General features: G+C 35.5%; 1 protein-coding gene across 4 annotated transcripts in view; it reads right to left on the reverse strand.

Moving 5' to 3' along the window:
* Positions 1-530: 530 nt before the first annotated feature.
* TYW5 (tRNA-yW synthesizing protein 5) overlaps positions 531-21,124 on the reverse strand; it is a 21,271-nt gene continuing 677 nt past the window's right edge. Inside the window, exons 2-8 of one of the 4 annotated variants that reach the window (XM_008069795.2) lie at positions 14,052-14,206; positions 10,224-10,293; positions 7,636-7,680; positions 6,614-6,751; positions 4,463-4,550; positions 3,969-4,085; positions 531-1,923 (exon numbers count right to left, since the gene is read on the reverse strand). In XM_008069795.2, the coding sequence (XP_008067986.1) occupies positions 1,667-1,923; positions 3,969-4,085; positions 4,463-4,550; positions 6,614-6,751; positions 7,636-7,680; positions 10,224-10,293; positions 14,052-14,206 (870 nt within the window). In that variant the 3' untranslated portion in view covers positions 531-1,666. Of the gene's footprint in view, positions 1,924-3,968; positions 4,086-4,462; positions 4,551-6,613; positions 6,752-7,635; positions 7,681-10,223; positions 10,316-14,051; positions 14,207-21,124 lie in introns of all 4 variants that reach the window. The other 3 variants (XM_021718478.1, XM_021718481.1, XM_021718480.1) reach the window with 3 other exon arrangements.

Consider the following 21,124-nt stretch of genomic DNA (forward strand, 5'->3'; position numbering starts at 1 on the left):
CTTTACTTCCAAGTTTTTCTACACAACTAGATTTATACTTTGTATTGATTCTTACTGGTTAAGAGGGGAAAAAAAAGCACCAAGATTTATTAAAAGCTGACTATAAATACTGTGCAAACAAACAGAGGTTTTGTCATTTTCCTTTCTAAAGGAATCATTTAAAGTTCTTTGCTTGGCCTAAGAAGTAACCAAATATCAAAATCTGAGAATTATAGCTTTTAAAACCATTCCTTTTCTCACAGACTTTTTTCACCTTTGTTGACCTGAGTAATTATACTTATTCACTATAATTTGCTTTTTCTACTTGAAATTAAGCCAACTCCAAACATAAGAGTAGATGGATAATCTTCAATAGAAATGATTTTCTTCGTAATTAAAATGCACCAAATTGATGTACTCAGCGATTACTTCACATGGGAACATTTGTGTTCAGTAAATAGAGTTGGTTTCTCTTCAGTGGCACTGCAATATAATTACTAGGTGCAAAACAAAGAATAGCACAGATTCACACACAGTGGCTCATTGTCTTCAATGAAAACAACATTATTAGGATCTCATTTATTCATTCTTTTAAAGAAAATACATTTTTCTCTTAAAGGGCTAAGTGAAAAAAACAGTGGGGAAAACTAATTAGGTTAAGGTTTAGACATAGGTATGAATTAAAACTGGTTTATATTTTAACATTCAAAAAACAAAGGGGTAGAACGGACATACTGGATGGCAAGAAAAATTAGGACCAGATTAAACATTTGTTTTGGGCAAATTACATAATAATGTCCAAATCCCTATCCCCAAATCCAGTGCTTCTCTGTCCTGATTATATATCAGAACGCCTTGTGAGGTCTTTACCTGTACCATATCCCAAACATATAGAATCAAAGTTGGGGTCCAAGGCCTCTGTATGCTTAAGAAAAGCTCCTCAGAAGACTGATTCTAGACAGATATGAAAGATATCGGGTCGTTTACCTGCTTTCCTATCAGAACCCTAATTTTTAAAAATACGCATTCTGCCCCCATATGTGCCTCATGTACCTTAAATGAAGATGATCTACTCTCAGCCCCAGCAGACCTGCATGGCCTGAGAGTTATTCCATACCCTTTGCCAGTTCAAACTACTTTAGAGCAATGAGACCCAAGGATTTGGAAGTGAGGACTGGGAAAGCTTTCTCATTAATATGGGGCCGCTGGAATCCAGCCCGACTCTTCCGCTGCATGTAAATGAAGATGCACAAGGCCCCAACTGCCACTGGCAATCATCCTGTGACCACGAGGGCGGCCAGCCTTCAGATGATGCCAGTGCTGTGGCTGAAAAGAGGGGGGGAGCTCCCGAGGTTCTTGATGACATTACAGAATCACTGGATCGGAAACACTGAAGCCCATTCTATCAGAAGTCTGCATGCATTGTGGTTCAATATATTTTCTTCTTGGTTAATCATATTAAGTTGGATTTTTCATGATTTGCATCTGAAAGCTAAAGAGTAGCATCACATTCTTTTAAGTAAGAAACCACACAAACATCCCTTTATACTTACCTGTCAATCTGAGATGATTTATCTTTTCTATTTTAAAAGTGAATCTCTAAAAATGAATTTATGTTGTTATACTTTTTTGATATGTGAGCTAGATTTTATTAAAATATTTATATTCCTTACATTCACTTCATTATTTACTCAAAGTTCTTGCTGTAGGCTTTGTCTTGAATGTGTAAGACCATTCGCCGTGCATAGAAGTCCCTGTATTCTTCTGGTAATTCAGCCAGTGTTTTTAAGGCTCTGTCCAAAATTTGTGCTGCTCTTGATGCTGCTGTAGGATCTTTGTTTCCATAGGTATCTGTTTTATCATAGCATTCAGATGGAAGGTGCTTCCAAAAGATATTCACTCCCACTCCAAACTCTTCAGAAATTACATTATGGAACCATAAAGCTGGAGAAAGTTTTAAAAAACAAGTTAAAAATAAAACGTACAGTTAAAAAAAAAAAACAAAATGTCAGTGAAATATCACGAATTGCATATAGCCAATGTAAGAAATAATTCTCGTAACGAGATCCCTTCGTTAGCACACTCCCAGCTTTTAACAGAATCATTTTAACTTTTATGAATTGCCAACAAATTTAAAGTGTCAATAGCACAACCCTTACGTTTAAAACCTTTAGAAATAGTAATTTTTCCTTTTAACTTGAAAGACACAATAAAGATATATCTGTTTGCAGTACTCTAATCTGGGTTGTGTTTTGTGTTATTTATTTACACTTCCTGAGTCACACAACCACATCAAAGGTGTTTATTTTTTGGTACACAGAACACGTTAATTATTTCAGGAGTATCTTTGACTCTTTCTGACTCAGTACAATACTTCTGTCCTCAAAGATTTCCTGTTCAGGCTGTAATTTGCTTTCCTAACTTGTTTAAACTGCATTAGTTGTAGCCTCCTCAGTTTTACATTTCTAATGCAATTATAATTGTCTTAAATTTCTTTCAGCTTCTTTATAATACACATATAGAACTATAGCAAACATTTTGGCAGTGGACACAAAGAGCAAGCTTTATCATATCATATACCTAATTAATATTTTTTTACTATCACTAAAAAGTTTACTTTTGTTTTCAATTGAGTCTAAACATTTTCAAAATATAGATGCTAGAGGAATACTAAAGCAACACCACAATGTAACAAAGATGGAATACTAAAATCTTTAATCCTGTGAAAGGGAGAAAGGAAGATTTAAATTTTAGAAACAAACTCATTCTAACTAAGAGTGCTCGGGGAAAACCAAAAGCTTAAAATATTTGGATTTGCAAACTCAGTTTACAACATGGTTTTAATCTTAACTGCACTTTCTTTCAGAATCTTTTTTTTCCTTTATCAAATATAATAGGAAGAAAAAACTAACCATTCTGTTAAATTTAAATCCAAAAATGGAGCTTTTGCTTTTGTTTCAAAATACATGCAAATGTTCAGTATTTCTGGTTTTTTCCTTTTTCTTACAGTTGTATATAGAATCAGAGAAAATTGCATAGTCCTTAACCATGTTCCTAAGATACAAAACCCCAAAATTATAAAATTAAAATATGGCAATGGATTTAAAGACTAATATACTGGTTGTTTTCAGTGAAACTTTTATAGATGATCAATTGTATGAAGGACGTTGGCCCTTTGGGGAATACAAAGATTATCAAGACATGGTTCCTTTTCCTCAAGGAATTTGTAAGTTTGTCCCAAATGAGATAATCATATTTTTATCTGCTAATTTAAAAAATATAACTCTATCACTGAAAAGAGGTGTTAATGATTACTGACATATTAATTTAGATATGGGACCTACAACTATATAAACAGAATTTGTTAATACATCCTTTTAATTATGATTAGTATTATCTTCAGGAATTCATTTTTAAGTATTGATTACAGGAATTAATTACATTTCTGTGGTTACAACATGAAAATTTTATGGTCTTTCAAACTAATACCTATTTATTGAACGAAGAAATTAAGTGACACAAATTCAGACCGTGTAGAAAATCCACACAAATGGTATCACAGGTGTTCAGATTATAACATTTTGATATTTGATAAATATTTAATCTGCTTTGGCTTTCAAAACATTTACCATTTCCTGGTAAATACATAAGTGACATAGTTCTAAAACATATAACTATTTAAAAAATAAAATAATTAAGAAAACCAACCAAGTATAATCTTTTCCCAGATATAAAGTGTCTTACTTGTTATTTAATGAAATAACTTAGAGTACAATAATATATTTCTAGAATGCCCTTGAAAAACAAGACTTAATTTTATGAGTTTGTATAGGCATATTTTAAATATACAGTTATATATAGACATCATCTTGTATAGGACAGGATACATATAACAAACATACGTTTGTTCTAAAAAAAAATCACATAAAGGCTGAGTGACAGGGTGCGGATTTCACAAACAGCACATTATTGAGTTCTAGAAATCTTACCAGGAATGAATAATACATCACCAGCTCCCAGGGTGCATTCATATCTTCTAGCCTTGGAAAAGAGCGGATATTTCACTAAGTCTGGGTTATCTATATTTAGTACTTCTGATTTAGTACCTGAAAAGTTCCAAAACAGCATAATATAGATTGTGCAAAGTTAGCATTTCAAAAAAAGTAATCACAAATATAAATGTGAAAGTTTCTTCTTTTCTATACAATTACTTACTGTATCCACACTGTAGAATTACTATTCTACTAAAATCTGAGAAAATTTTCAGTGATTCACACTTTAACTATCACCATTGATACCTACGTAATATAATTAAGAAAATCTCAAAATCTGAGCCTATCATTATGTACATACACACATACAATGGAGAATACAGTACATCATAATTAGAAAGAAATCCTAAATTTTTTCTTCTGTGAGCATCAGATTTCTCAAAAAGAATAACTGAATAGACTTTAGAAATGTAAACTTAAAAAAATCATACCTGATAAATATAAATACTGGGCATCTCGAGGACTGAAGAGTATAACACGCTTTTTTCCTGTCACTTGTATTAAAAAGTTATCCATTACCTGAAGACCAATAAGAACTTATGGGTAATCATTATCTAAAACTCAAATAAATAAAACCAATGGCATTTTAAACTGTTAACTGTAAACCCTACCCCTTATCAAGACTTACTTAAAACTCTTATAGTCTCATCTAACAATACAGACACTAGTACTTGCACTTTCACATACAAGTATGCCTGCGAGACATTGCTGCAGTACTGCCTCAAAATGGGAAGAACTGGCAAATGAGGAAATCTGGGTCAGGAAACTATTTGCCCTTGCTCCACCATTAACTCACAATGAGCACAGTCAAACCTATTTGAGACCCTCCTTGGTTAATATTTACTCATCTGTCAAGGAATGCAATAAGGTCAACATTAGACAACAGATTAAAAACACTGAGGAAGATTAAATGCCAGGAAAATACAAGGTATTGCTGCAACTCTTAATATATGTCCAATCATAATTTGGTTGTAGGTATCATGACTTTCAAATTATTTCTACAGGAATATAATCTGACAAGTTTTCTTAATATATACTTATTTGTCTGCATATGCAAGGACACACTTTCTTGGTACACATTGTGAAAAATGTTAAAGGCAGAGTCATGTAACTCTCAGCTAAGGAATTAAGAAAAACACTAGACAAGGCATATGCATGATTATGTGCGTATCACTTCTACCTAAGCAATTTTCCTTTTAGCACTAACATTTTACTTACATAAATATTAACTGTGTAATTAAAACTAACATTTCTCTGACTTATTTTTATAAGAAAAGTTTTATATATTATATTCTATTATAACACAAGGTAAAAGGAATTCTTAAAATTTAAGCAGACAGAATATAATTAAAACATATTTGAGTTACCATATTATTTTCTTACCATGTCATTCATGTAAAACCTTTAAAAAAATTAAGATTTCATGTCTATTTCATTTAATTACAGATTACTGACTGCTAAAATCTTCCCAAGAGGTTCTCAATTGAATTATAAAATACACGTATAAATATAATAGCATGATTTAAAACTTTTTTTTTTTCCTGGCGGGATGCAATGGTTCACGCCTGTAATCCCAGCACTTTGGGAGGTCGAGGCGAGAGGACTGCCTGAGCCCAGGGGTTTGAGACCAGTTTGGGCAACTTGGCAAGACCTTGTTTCTACAATAAATCAAAAAGTTAGCCAGGCATGGTGGCACATGTCTGTAGTTCCAGCTACTTGGAAGGCTGAGGCGGAAGGATCGCTTGAGCTCAGCAGGTCAAGGCTGCACTGGCTGTGGGTGTGCCACTGTACTCCAGACTGGACATCAGAGTGAAACTTTGACTCAAAAAAAAAAAAAAAAAAATTTTTTTTTCTTTGGAAACTTATTAGGTATTGCTTTAGCTTCTAAGTTTCTCTGCTTCCCAACACCAAACCATATTCAATACTTAGTATTTTTAATGTTTTTAAAATGCCTATTTATGTACATATCTTTAAGCAAGTAAAATAATAAAACCATAGAATAATCAAGACCAATATTCTACACATGTTGCTGTCCTATACATACAGTGGACATTGGATATTCTCAAGGCATACGCATCCTGAGATCTTCAGATATCCCCATTCTGGGAAATGGCTCTTTACAAGTTTCTGCCTTTATCCTAAATAACATAACTCTGTCTGACTAGAGTCATGTGCATCACGTACACAGCCTCATACGACAAGCCTATCATTTCTTACACTTAAACAATTTTTGCCCCTATTCTGGTGGCCATTGTTCACATACAAAAAAAAAGCTTCATAAAACTTAGTGTGTATATGATGATGAATCAAGAACAAGACTGCAAATAAATACAAAACTGAGGAAACAACTAGGCTTTGCCATTAGCTAAATAATTCACTCCCATTGCCTTGCAAAGCACATTTTCAAAAGTAATGCTCCAACAAAGTACATAGTAAAGATCTTTAAGGTAGCTTATGGAATGAAAGGTGAAACCATGACTATAATGTTACAAAGGCTAATCTACACTCTGTAGACTACAATCTACAATGTACAAATGCTAAAGATCTACTGCAGTTTTAGATTTCCCACTTATATAGCATACATCATAGTGAGTCCAAAGTTGCAATCCTGGTGAACTAATTCGAAAAACACTGGAAAAGAAAAGTTCCTCTTTGAAGAATTCTGGAAACTTAATATCTCCTTCCAACAAAGGAAATTGCTTTCTGATATCTGCAACATCCTGCATTGACAAAACATAAAAATAACACATCAGATAAATAATATCAAGAAAGAATTTTAATAAATACAATGTTGACATAATGCTTATTTCATCTAAGGATGCCAACAAACCCCATGACATTAAGGAGGAATGGGACAAGACTTTGTTCACTGCTTTAAAATACTATAATGTGACCATCTACCAACAACTCATCTTTCAAATGGAGAAATTACAATGTAATGAGATTGTAGATTCTACATTACTCCTGTTAAGCTCAATATGCTTCATTAATAGAAAGGTTCTTCCCACTTTAAGCAAGAATTATGCAACTGTCATCTGCTCAAATATTAAGCATTATAAATTCAGAAGTCAACACCTTGAACTAGTATTATAAATACGAGTCATCAACTATATAAAACTTGTGAGTTCTACTGAGGGAATAGAATAAACAAGATGGTAAAGAACTAAATGATGACACAAATGGAAAAACGTAATCCTATTTGGTCATTTTAGGGATCATGCCTTAACACTGCAGCCATATTAATTTGACTCTGACTATATGTCAAAGCCTATATAATGAATTATTCAGGATTTTTATAATTATTTTAATTAGTACTTTATTGGCTGAGTGACCACTTATAAAACATACAGTAGAAGAGATTTCTTATTCTGTAGAGATCAGATGACTTATAAACACTAAGATTCTATAGGCCTACCTGCCTGAAAACTAAGTAATCAACTTTTAATAATCTTACTTCTTATTCAGGGCACAACTTATTGAGAAAAGCATGGAAAAGAATAAAGCAGGTTATATGTCAGACATTAAGTATAAAAATTGCAATGCCAGCTAACATATGTACATTCTTTTAGGTTTTAAGCAATTGTTTTATATTCAGAATTCTTACTTTTCTAGGGTCTTCTCCAAGTGATCGTAAGTAGTATTTCTCATCCTTGAACATCCCAAAGAAAAAAAATAACATCAGCATTCATTAAAAAATACTAGGACATGTACAGTTATTATGTATTCATAATAATTAAAAATTAAAAAAAGAACTATGTACTCGGAACTATGGAAAAAACAATAAAATCCCTTAACTTCAAATATATTAGGAAATAAAGAAGGAAGGAAATAAGTCTTAAAATCTGGCCCAGTTAAGTAGTTTTCTAAAAAGTTCAATTATCTTACCCTTTCTGCTAATGCTCCCTGGTGGTCATATGAAGTAATGTCTTTATATATTGCTCATAATCATGACTGGATCCACAAAACATTAAGTCAAATAAAATGCTAAAGGCAATATCCACATACCATCTCTAAAACCACAATGATTAATTTAGATTTCATATCCCAAATTACTTAGACTCTTATTTTAACAGTTTTAATATTTAGTAAAAGAATTCCCATTTGTATACCACATACAATCTCAAAGTACTGCTGAGGACCAACAACAAACTTCTTAATGTAATACAAATGTATAACAACAGGCAAATGAAACACCTTACGCTTTTAATAATTTTTTTAAAAATCTGGAACACTGCATTTTATAAAGCTAAGCCTATCCCTGATCATATAAATTCTTAAGCCAAATGCTTAAGAGTCAGCTCATGTAAGATTTAGAAATGTATCATTTCATAGTAGCAAACTTAAATCAATACTTTAAAAAACTATCATTTATATTTTGCTGAGTACCTAAGTAGAAAACTGTTTGAATTATAAAACATTCACTGTTGCCTTAGTTTCCTATGAGAATTAGAGAAGTGAGCGATACCAAGTCAAGCGCATGGGCAATCCAACTCAAGAATTCCGCCTCTTTTAAAACAACATTGACCATTATAACAAAAACCAGTTTGATTCTATTTACCTTAAGACACATTCTAAATCTATAATCAAGAGTTTAACTGAGCTCTGAGAGTCACTGTTTTTATATTTTTTGCTAGTACCACATCAGATAGATTCCAAAAATTTATTACTGGCTGAATAGGTTTCAAACTATGTTTTTCAAAATTTTAAGGGTTTTCTACCAGTTCTAATAGTTCAGGAATTTAAAAAATAAATTCATGTGGCCAACACAAGGATGCACTGCGCAGAACTCCCTTCAAAAAAGAACTCACCGCTTGGTTGCCGGGACTGTGATTAGCTTAACGCTACCAGCTGTTAAGTTCTTCAGCTCCACCTCAGCATCTAAATCCAAGTCATGCTCTTCTTGAGGTAGCCCCCATCAATGATTAGGATGGTACAAGGCCTAGACTTGGCCACCCAATGCAGGATGCCTCTGCCAGGCAGTCTTTGCTCAGGAGTTCTGCAATGAGCTGGCAGAGACTGTCCAAGCCATATCTCCATCTGATGGCTTCCCTGACCCCAGCCTGCTTTCTCCCCTTTCCTTTCAGAGGCATTATCCCCAATAAGCCTTTTGCCCTCCAAATTCCATCTCAGCATCAGCTTCCTGGAGGACAGACCTGACAGCTCATGCTCACCTTGTTTACACACTTCCCATAATTTTTAGACTTCAATTCTTTACCCTCTCTTTCATTCATTTCACATCTCATGGCTATTTAAATCTGTGTTACCCCATACCCCTAGACAAGAAAGTACTAAAGTACACCTGAACATGTATATTCAAAGCATAGCTCTAAAGTTAAGAAAACCCGGTTCTCAGGTACAGTTCATGGAACCTGTTTTAAAAGCCATTCTAGTTACACTACAGAATCACAGACCTTCAGAGTTTGTAGGGATCTTGGTGGTAATCTAGTGTAACTGTTACCTGGTAAGAAAACTGTTCAATATCTTTTAGAATCAAACTGCCTAGCCCAGCTGGCTCAAATGCAGATAACAGTTTTATTCAAAACTTAAAAAGCAGTTTTTAAAATGTGCTTTTGCAATAACACAGTGTAATTTTTAAAAACATATTTATATACAAGATTCAATGCCTTATCTCAAGGTATTTAAATTGAATTATTTAAAGCTATACGACAGTATAAACAAGTAGATTTTTTCTTCATTTAATCCTGAACAGTTACAGCAAATACAATATAAATTACACTGATAATAACTAACAATAATAAAATATGGAAACAGTCTAGTAGCCAATAAAATATGAAAATTAAGTTCTCCATTAGCATTTGAACTTGGCATATCAAATCAAGGCATTTCAAAGAAAGTGATATTAATAGCTAATATTAATGAATAATTTCTATGTGTCAGGCACACTACTAAGTATTTTTGTAGATTTTATTTAGTTAATCCTCACAAAAACCTTATAAAATATGTAGTTATTATCCCCACTTCATTGATGAGTATACTGAGGCACAGAAAAATAATTTGGCCAAGGTTTGAGAACTAATGTACAGCAGAGTTAGTGTCTACGGTACTTCCAAACAGATCTAAAGACTATCAGGGACAGCTATAAATCTTGTATATCTAATGTTCTTATATAAGAAAATCCATTTAGTCTATAGATATTCATGCTTTCCTTAAAAAGGTTCCAAGCAATTTTACCTCTGAAATAAAGAATTCTTTATGCCTTTCTTCAGCTGCCCTCTGGACCAACTCATCAAAGGGTAAAGTTCTGAAATAAACAAAAAAGAATTCTTGGATTTAATAACAGATGAACTAGTAATAATCTCATCTCTGTACATACAGGCTTGCTAGAGTTGGATATAATCTTCTGTTTTACAATATTCCTAATTTTTATTATGACCTATTATATAGAGTTCTGCGTTTCTAAAATTCACTTAACAGTGTATTTTTTTGACCCAAGTTGTCTAAAATTTTGGAATTAAAGATTTTTAAACCTATAATACAGATGGATCCTTCCATAGGTAAATATCCTTCTAATCCAAGTTACTGATAGAAAAATGTTTTTACGGTATCTGATTACCACTGTAAATATACAGACTTTCAGGCTCTGACTGCTACCGTTGCCAAGTATCATGGCAAAACAAATCTTGTGAGGAGTGGCCAAACTACGAGAGCTGCTTTGGAAGAGATTGTGGGCAAATGCATCAAAGGAGACAAGGCCCTATGCCCCAGCTTGATATCAAGAGGTAACACTGTGTATTATAAAAACAACCCTTGACTGATGAACTCTGCCCTAGAAGACCAGTGGACTATAAATACTGGCTAGGAAGTAGAGGATTTGGCTTTACTGTGTGGAGTGTTACTCTCATAACTGAGTAGTGTGTCCCCTGGAGGAAACTAGAAGCTAAGTTCATGGGCATTTCAAGCTACTGGTTTCTGTGGACTATGTGGCTTAGTTAAGCCAAGGGGCTTCTGTACCACTTCCCTAGTCTTATTTCCTTTCAAGTGAGCTATAACTTGATGAGTCAAAAATGGTTCCTGGATTTGTATAGACTTCACTGATACTATACTGCTAGATTGCTACTTCCTGCCTTGTATCCCTGAGTTAATATGACATCAGGTTATAGACTGGTGGGTGCTGTGAATGTGAATGTCAGTCTGAAGTAGAGGCCATTGCTGGTAATTATATAGTGAGCACCGCAAGAGAGGAAAGAGGAGTCAGCCATCTATTCAGACCAATGCAGCATACTGTGTCTCCTACTATTAATAGTGTCTGACCAATTAATAATCAACAGATTTACTTGGCATCCTCCTACTCAATGTTGCCATCTCTGACCTTACCATATACCCTTCATTCCTAGCACAGCATCTTTGGAGAATCTAGACCAGTGGGGAAGCTCATCTGTTCCATAGCAACCTCTGTAATTGGTACATTTGCCCAGGTTTAGCATTCTTACTAGGGAGAACGCAGAAATGTTTCAACACCTTTACAAAAACGGGATGGAACAGTGACCCTGCAAGAGCAGACAGAGTGGCTCAGTCCAGAGAAGCAAACTGGGGTGCTGCCAGCAACCTTTTCCCTTAGGTGGCGGTATCTATCACGGCTTCTGATAAGCCGTGAGAAATGAGAGTGGGGATAATGAGGCAAATAAATTGGAAAAGACCTTGGACTTGAGGTTTTATCTATTCTATGCATGTTTCAAAAATAAGGACTTTTGTTATTAAAGTGTCATTTGTTCAGACTAGCAAAAAGACCAGTAAAGGAGGGAGTATCAAAGAGGGCTTAATCATGGGCTCTGTAGAGTCGGGCTAATTTGGGTATACATCCTGGGCTCCATCATTTCAAGCATCTTGGATAAGTTACATAATGTTTTTAAGCCCCTATTTTCTCATCTGTAAAATTACTATGCCTCACAGCTTGTTCTAAAGTTTAGATGAGTAATATAACCTAGATTGCCTGGCACAGTACCTGATGTATATAAGTGCTCAGGAGAGGACAGATGGTGGGGTTAACAACAATGATAATGTATCCTTCAGTAACATGCAAGTAGTCATCAACATATTAAAAAAAAAGAAGGGGGGGGGGGAAACAACCCTTCACTGTCCTGTTCCTCATTCTGAAAAGACTGCCTTTCCAAATTAAGACCAGGCTTGATTAAAGTGTAATAAACAGTGAGAGCAAGACGATGACAGCAATCACATGATTTGACAGGTAATGCAGCAAAGTTCACATCAGACTATCTTCTTCTTTCAATCTATGATCAGAAGAATATCAATTATTATTCACCACACAAGTTTCTCTTATCCAGACTATCCTAACTCTGAACAGTGAGAGCTAACAAGAAGAAGAAAAGTTATAATAAGGCAGAAAAGCAACCTCAGACTGAAGTGATGACAATACACGTGTGTAGGACTTGTTACTTCTGGTCTCTTGGCCTGGGTTCCCCCCTTATTTCTTACTGCCTGGGAAATGCTAAAAATGACTAAACCTATTTTCTTGCACTAAAAAAAAAAAAATCCTGCAACTTTTTAGTAGCTCCAGTGAAAGGCTTGGAAGAAGCTGGGATAGAAACAATTATATAATGTCTGTGCTTCAAAACCAAATTTTGCAAAGTTTAAAAGACATGACAAAACATCAAGGCAATTCAAGATGAAGTTTCAGTACCCATTTGTTACGTACTGGACTCTGAAAAGGAAATATCATTAATTGCAGACTGAAAACACTCATCATTCCAGCACTTTCTTCCATTTTCTTAATACAAATTGAAAAGTCCTTACATTTGGAAAAACTTATGGCAATTAAATTAAATTCATGGCCTATTAATAACCAAAACTATAATGGGTAAATCCTGAAAGGATCCAAAATTGAGAAACGCTTTGGTAGCTGCTATGTGAACTTGGAAACTCATGAGAAAAGAATAGCCATGGATGCGGAAACTCTGCTGAACTTATCTCTAAACTGAAGTCTTCTGAGAACCATGTGTTTTTCAGCAGACTGAACTTTCTGGGAACTGCATGTGCTCAGAGTTCGAAAGTTGTTAGTTTTTTGTAAAAAAATATTGTTTTAATTGGAGTCTCACTCTGTCGCCCAGGCTGGAGTGCAGTGGCAGGCTCACAGCCACTGTAGCATCAACCTGCTGGGCTTAGGCAATCCTTCCACCTCAGCCTTCCAAGTAGCTGGAACTACAGGTGCGCACAACCAAGTCCAGCTTATTTTTGAGATTTACTGTAGAGACAAGGTCTCACCAAGTTGCCCAGGCTGGTCTCAAACCCCCGGGCTCAGGCAATCCTCTCACTTTGGCCTCCCAAAGTGCTGGGATTATAGGCTGAACCACTGCGCCTGGCCTAGTTTTTTTTTTTTTAACATTTTAAATGACACTAATGGGCATAAATAGCATATGAAATCTACAAGATGACAGCATTTAAACCTTTCAACTTTAGACAATCAGCAGCTTTTAGTTATCTCTCACTTTTAAGAGATTCCACAGTATAAAGTAACAATTATGAGACACTAAAGCTACTGAAGATTATTTTATCAAGGGAATATCAAATATGATTTTTAAAAAGTTATCCAAGTTGATGAAGGATTATACCAAACATAGCTTGTCCTATATTTCTGGAGAGGACAAAAAAAGAAAACATGAGTTTTTTAGAATTTCATACTCTAGATAAACAGTGACTAATGTGGTAGGATCAATTAATCAAGCATTAAATGAATGTAGCGTACCTAACTTCACATGTAATCTAACTCTAGTTATAGAAATTCTCTCTTCCTTCCGTGACTCCAGAAGGTATTGAGTGTATACCCTATTTTAAAAATTGTCTTTGGAAATGTCTTTGTATAATTATGTGAACTCAGAATTCTTGTCTTAAAAACCACTCTAAAAATCAGTAAGCTATTCCATGATTATATCAAACCAGCCAAAAGATGAAATGCCATATGGTCTTTGTATAATAATGCAAAAATATTTTTAAAGTTTTAAAAAAGTGATTTATATTCCCAGAGTAAGCCTCGAAAGAAAATACCTATATACAAAGTTCTTACTAATGAAGTCCATCTGTGCAACTGCAGCCACATGAATCTTGACTTCTTTTTTCCCTCCAACTTGGCTTAAGTAATCCACTGTCCATTTGCTTGTACATGCCCCCAAATCAATCCCTTCCAACACAAGAGGTTTTCTCTGCAAGTGAAGGAAAAATACAACAACAACAAAATCAGTGAATACATCAGAAGCAACAGAGGGACAAAAACAAATTAAGATCTGATTCTTGATCCAAAGAAGCTCAAACACAAAGCTTTGATGTTCATCCTGTCACTAAAACAAGAAAATCCACATAATATACCTAGAACAAAATATTAGGGTTAGGAAAACAAAATTGTAGTATCATCAATAGATAACAAAGAAGATAAATCTGAGATTACTTAAAGTATTTCTGTGTTATTTATGAAAAAATATAAAGACCAAAATTTGTACTTTATTTTTATCTATTTATTATCTTTTAGAGACAGGGTCTCACTCTGTTTTCCAGGACAGAGTGTGGTGGCATGATCAGGGCTCACTGCAGCCTTAAACTCCCAGGCTCAAGTGATCCTCCCACCTCAGCCTCCCAAGTAGCTGGAACTACAGGTACGCTCTACCATGCCTGGCTAATTTTTTTGAATTTTTAATAGAGACAGGGCTCTGTTGTTGCCCAGGTTGGTCCTGAACTCCTAGTCTCGAGTGATCCTCCCACATTGGCCTCACAAAGTGCTGAGATTATAGGCATGAGCCTCCATACCCAGTCAAATGACTAAAGTTTGTATTTGAAGTCAAATATGTTTTGTAACTTTTAACTTTGATCTCATTTCAAACTTATAAAAAGTTGCAAGAACACTACAAAGAATTCCCATAAGCCTTTTACCCTGATTCACCATCTGTTAGCATATTGCCCAATTGCTTTATCATTCACTCTTACCCTCACTAGAGGGACATATTATTAAGCATAATTTAATTTTTTCAGAACCATTTAAGGTTAACTTGCTAACATCATGCTCCCTTATCTCTACAAACTTGAGCATATTTCCTGAAGACAAAGACATTCTCTTATATAACCACAGAATAATTACACAAGCTATATTTAGCACTGACATAATACTATCTCATCAACTGTCCATATTCAAATTTCACTAATTATTCGAATAACCTCCTTTAGAGTTATTTCTTTTTTCTGCCCCAAAATTCAATCTGAGATGCCACATAGCATTGAGTTACCATCTCTCTCTTAATCTGGAACAGCTACTCAGCCTTTATCTTCCAAGGCCTTGACATTTTTTAAGAGTACAGGTCAGCTATTTTGTAGAATGTCCTTCAACTGATAGGTTTATCTGAAGTTTCTTTAGATTCAAGTTATGCATTTTGGGAAGGGATTTGCCACAGAAGGAAAGTGTGGCCTTCTCAGGGCAACACATCAGGTGACACATGATATTTTGCCCTAGTATCTGTGATATTAACTTTAATCAGCTGGTAATCACTGCCTGAATCCAGTACTACTAATATGCATGCAAAAAATCATGATTTTTATAAACCCCATCATTTCTTCCACATTTATCAGTTGGCATTCTAACGTCAAAATGAGCACTAACAACTCAAATTAATTAGTTTTATTTACTGGGTAATAAGCTAGTGATATAATTTTAATGCTCAAATTATCACAGATTTAGCCCTCTCAAGCTGGTTCTTATGGCTTTTTATCCTGAGCACTTATTTACCTTATGGCAAAATAACACAGCATCATTTTATACTTTTTCTGTCCCAGCCCAGTGGTTAGTCATTTCTTAAAGTAACTCTGATTTCTTTTAATGGAGAATGTTTAATGGGGTGTCATTACTTCCACCTCCTCAGTGGACACAGCTAGGAAATATGTAAGGGTATGTCTGCCCCCACAAATATATATACATATGCACACCCCGTATATGCACATGCCTATATCTATTTATCTCTCTCCATATATGTACAAATATACATCTGTATTATACACACACACCCCTAATGGATATATGTATGAACCATAAACATTTCAAGGTTCATTCCCACTTTTATTGTATCTATAACTCCTCCCACAGTGAGAAACCTAGTTCCCGTCATTCTCAATGTTTAATCACTTAGAATATCCCAGAATTCACATTCACAATTGTTAGGTCATCTGTAAAAAAACAAGTCTACAGCAGGTCCTCAGATAATGTCATTTCATTATAACATAGATGAGAAAAAAAGAACTCCTTCCCAGCTGGGGCTACCATCTGTGTGGAGTTTGTAAGTTCTCCCATGTCTATATGGGTTTTCTCTTGGTATTCTGGTTTCCTCCCACAACAAGGATGTATGTTAGGTTCACTGGTGTGTCTATATGGTCCCATGAGCAGGGCTCACTGCAGCCTTAAACTCCCAGGCTCAAGTGATCCTCCCACCTCGGCCTGGCAACCTGTCCATGATTGGTTCCCACCTTGTTTGTGCCCTGAGATTCTGGATAGAGTCTGGCACCCTGATCTAGAATAAGCAAGTTGGAAGTGTATGAACGAATACAAAGTACTGTAAAATAAAAATGTATAAAGCATACAATAATCACACAAATGTGCAACAAATGAGGCAGAATGAAAGCACTCAGTGAACCTCCACATTTGCCATTTGTTTTGAACTGCGTGGTGGGAGGTGTTCCTTACAACTTTCAATGTGCAAACATTTATTCCTTGATTTAACCCACCAGCACTATGAGAACCATCACTCATCAATTCACCAAAAATTGAAATGATTCTCTTGTTTTAATTAATCTTTACATATGTGTAGCTCACACCTCAATGTTTCATATTAGCAGTATTTTGAGTATTTCGGTGTTTGGTGATGTTTTTGTGACTAGAAATATGCCATTGGAACTTAACTCTTGTTTATATCAATTAGCCTATGGTAAAATTGGTGTCATTAAACTTGTTTCCCCTGAAGTTGCAGCTTCCAAGAGCCTATGGATAATGTTAAGTGAGGTCTTACTGTACTAACTAGAATTCAGTTTGCTTTTAGTTCTGTCTTTAGATTTTAGTCATATAATTAAAGTACTGTGTTCAAAAAAGGTGACTTGGATGACTTCTCTCCCTCCCCAGTAGGGTCATTTGTTACTTTCTATATTCTATATTAGTGCTTGTTTTTTTTTAATCATTCCTCATTCTTGTTGATTGTATTATTTTTACTTTAGAATGTAAAACATTAGTGTGATCCCCAAAGTCAAAACTATACAAAAAGTCACCACATCCACATTCTTACACCTGGTACTTACACATTCCTTAGAGACAACCAATCTATTAATTTCTGGCTTATTCCTATTTTTTTTTGCAAAATGATCAAGAACATATATTTCCTATCCCCCTTTCTCTTTTTTACATAAGTAGTAGCTTACTATGTATTTTCTTTTGTTTTTGTTTGTTTTTGGTATCAGAGTCTCACTCAGTCAACCAGGCTGGAGTACAGTGGTGTGATCATGGCTCACTGCAGTAGTTGGGACTACAGGAGCGTGCCACGATGCCCAGCTTCTTTTTTAATTTTTTTGTAGAGACAAGGTCTCACTTTGTTGTCCAGGCTGTTCTCAAACTTCTGCTCAAGTGATTCCTCCCACCTTGGCCTCCCAAAATACTGAGATTACAATGAGCCACCGCACCTGGCTTGAATCTAAATAATCTGCTCTTCTTAAAATATTTATTTACTTATTTACTTACTTATTGATTGACTGATTAGAATCAGAGTCTCACTCTGTTGCCCAGGCTGAAGTGCAGTGGCATGCTCACTGCAACTGCAACCTTGACCCGCTGTGTTTAGGTGATCCCTCTGCCTCAGCCTTCCAAGTAGCTGGGACTACAGGCACGGGCCACCACCCCAGTAATTTTTTAAATTTTAGTGTAGAGATGAAGTCTCACCATGTTGCACAGGCTAGTCTTGAACTTCTGGGCTCAGGCAATCCTCTCACTTCGGCCTCTCAAAGTGCTAGGTTTACAGTTGTGAACCACTGCACCCAGCCTCTTTTTTAAATTTAAAAATAAAGCCGGGTGCTGTGGCTCATGCCTGTAATCTCAGTGCTTTGTGAGGCCATGGTGGGAAGTCTGCTTGAGCCAAGGGTTTGAAATCAGCTTGGACAACATAGTGAGACTCTAACCCTACAAAAAATACAACAACAACAACAAAAAATTAGCCAGGCATGGTGGTGTGCTTGTAGTTACAGTTACTCAGGATATTGGGGGTGCAAGAGCCCTGAAGTGTAGGATTTTGAGGTTACAGTGAGCTATGAGGCACTGCTTTCAGCCTGGGTTAAATAAATAAATAGAAACTATATCCTAGACATCACTACTATCAGTTTAGATATCTCCTTCGTTCTTTTTTATAGCTTAGTATACCACAGTGTCAGTGGGCAATAATTTACTAAGTTACTCTCCTCTGCACAGGAATTTAGGTTATTTCCAATCATTATAAGTACAATAACACTATGTAGATCTTTTCACATTTTTGGAGGTATATCTTCAGAATAAATTCCTAAATGAGAAACTGTTGGGTCATAAAGTAGACACATACACTTCAAAATACCAAAAGAGCTGGGCTCAGTGGCTCAGCCTGTAATCCCGCGCCTTTGGGAGGCTGAGGTGAGTGGATTGCTGAAGCCCGCGGGTTTGAGACCCGCCTGGGCAGGCAAGACCTCATCTCTACAATAAATGAAAAAATTAGCCGGGCGTGGTAGCGCGCGCCTATAGTTCCAGCTACTTGGAAGGCTGAGCGGAAGGATTGCCAGAGCCCAGCAGGTTGAGGCTGCGGTGGCCAGGAGTGGCCACTGCACTCCAGTCTGGGCGACAGAGTGAGACTCCAACTCAAAAAAAAAAAAGAAATACCAAAAGAGCTGAACCACTTGGTGTGACGTGAATTCATACCAAGTTTCTCAACAGCCTCATCAAGAGTGTAATATCAAAGCTGTTTTAATTGTTGCCAATATGGTAAGGAAAAAGTGGTGTATCAGTGTAGCTTTAATTTCTTTTATGAGTGAGGATGCACATCTTTTCACATGTTTAATGGCCACTTTAATGGGATTTTTTTGGGGGGGTCATCTTCTCATTTTTCTATCAGTTTTTTGGCCTTTTCCTTTTAAAAGTTATTTACATACAAAGGCTTTTACTGCTCTTTATATGAGATATATGTTGCAAATAATTTCTCCTAATATATTTGTCAACTTTGTTTACAGTGAGTGGTACTGTCATACAAATGTTTCATGTAGTAAAATTTTAATCTTTTATTACACCTGAATTTTAAGTCAAAGTTAGAAAATCCTTCCTTAGACCTAGATTAGAGAGGAATTTATCCATATTTTCTTCTACTGCTTGCATAGTTTCATTTCTTTATTTTTCTGATCCACTTGAAATCTATTCTTATGTATAAGGTGAGACATAACTCAATTTTGTAATTTTCTAAATGACTATCCAGTTGTCCCAGCACCACTATCGCAGTAAAACTACGATATGGCACCAAAACAGTGGGCATATTTCATTTTAAATTTACCCAAACACACAGAACTTATAATACCAACAGTGTACCCTAATGTAAACTATGGACTTTGGGTGAAAGTGATGTATAAATGTAGGTTCATCAATTGTAACCTTTTAACCTGTAACAAATACACCTCTGTTGATAATGGAGGCTATACATGGAAGTATATGAGAAATCTCTGTACCTTTTGCTCAACTGCTGTAAACCTAAGATGGTTCTAAAAATTAAAGTCTATTTAAAAAAAAAAAATCAATTGTTGCCCTAATGATTTTTGAAATGCCATGTTCATTACACACTAAATTTCCATACAAGTGGAAATTTATTTCCAGAGATATATGAGGCAGAAAAATTGATTTCTGAACTTTCTACTCTATTTCTCTGGTCTGTCTATTCATGTACTTGTACCATATACGGTGTTAATTATGAAGTTATTAGAACATGTTTTAAAAAATCTGATAGGACTATGCCCTCTCATACTTTTCTTTTTAGTGTTTCCAAGAAGAAAGTTTTTTTTTTTTTCCAATTTTGTTATTAGGTTCTAGTGACTTGATGTTATTTCTATTATTTGAGTTATTTTGATAACCTTTCTAGTTATCAGTTTCTAGTTTTACTGCAATATGACCAGAGAAGAGTGTTTGTAATTTTCTCCTTCATGAAACTTAGTGATGCTTTCTTTGTGACACATTATATGTCTCATCAGGAAAGATTAAATTACAAAATACCTCCAGTTATGCAAAGCACTTCCACATAATCAATCTTCACAACACTGCCCTGTCTTATGACTAGTGAATCTGAGGAGGGTTGGAGAGAGCAAGAATAACCATAAGGCACCGGTTCCTGAAATAAATGAAGGTTTGGGTCCTCTCCTGTAGGTTGGTAGCTACCAAAAGAAAAAAAAATTATCTCTAACTTGTAATACTCAGAACTGGAATTCTATGACCACCCTTACAAATGTAAATATCAGTTAAGAAAATTGCTGGATTTTCTCTTTCTTTCTACTATTAACAGACACTGCAACCCTATGGATTTTTTCCTTTAAATACCTGCTGGGTTCCTTATTCTGTTTTTCTTTTCTTTTCTTTCCTTTTCTTTTTTGAGTCGGAGTCTCACTCTATCGCCCAGGCTGGTGTGCTGTGGTATGTTCATGGCCACTGCAGACTCGACCTACTGGGCTCAGGCAATCCTTCCACCTCAGCCTTCCAAGAAACTGGAACCACAGGCTCATGCCACCACACCCGGCTAACCCGTGGGCTCAGGCAATCCTCTCGCCTCCCCTCCCAAAGTGCACGGATTACAGGCATGAGCCACCACACCCGCCTTATTCTGTTTTGGGGGACACCCTTGCAAAAGCACCGCGAGTAAAACACTTTTTGCTCCGTATTTCTTTGTGAGTTTTCTTTTAAAGAACTAAAGTCCGAATTACACAGTCCAAGAATTCAACGTCTGAATTAGAACCCACATAGGTAAAGCCCAAGTCTAGTGGAAGTTTTCCGGGAAATTCCATTGCTTTCTGTTGGCTCAGTTGGGTTGAAAAGCTGCATTAACTCGAAGTAG

Source organism: Carlito syrichta, unplaced genomic scaffold (genome assembly GCF_000164805.1).
Source record: "Carlito syrichta isolate Samal-C Ts95f unplaced genomic scaffold, Tarsius_syrichta-2.0.1 Scaffold312209, whole genome shotgun sequence".
NCBI classification, from domain to species: domain Eukaryota; kingdom Metazoa; phylum Chordata; class Mammalia; order Primates; family Tarsiidae; genus Carlito; species Carlito syrichta.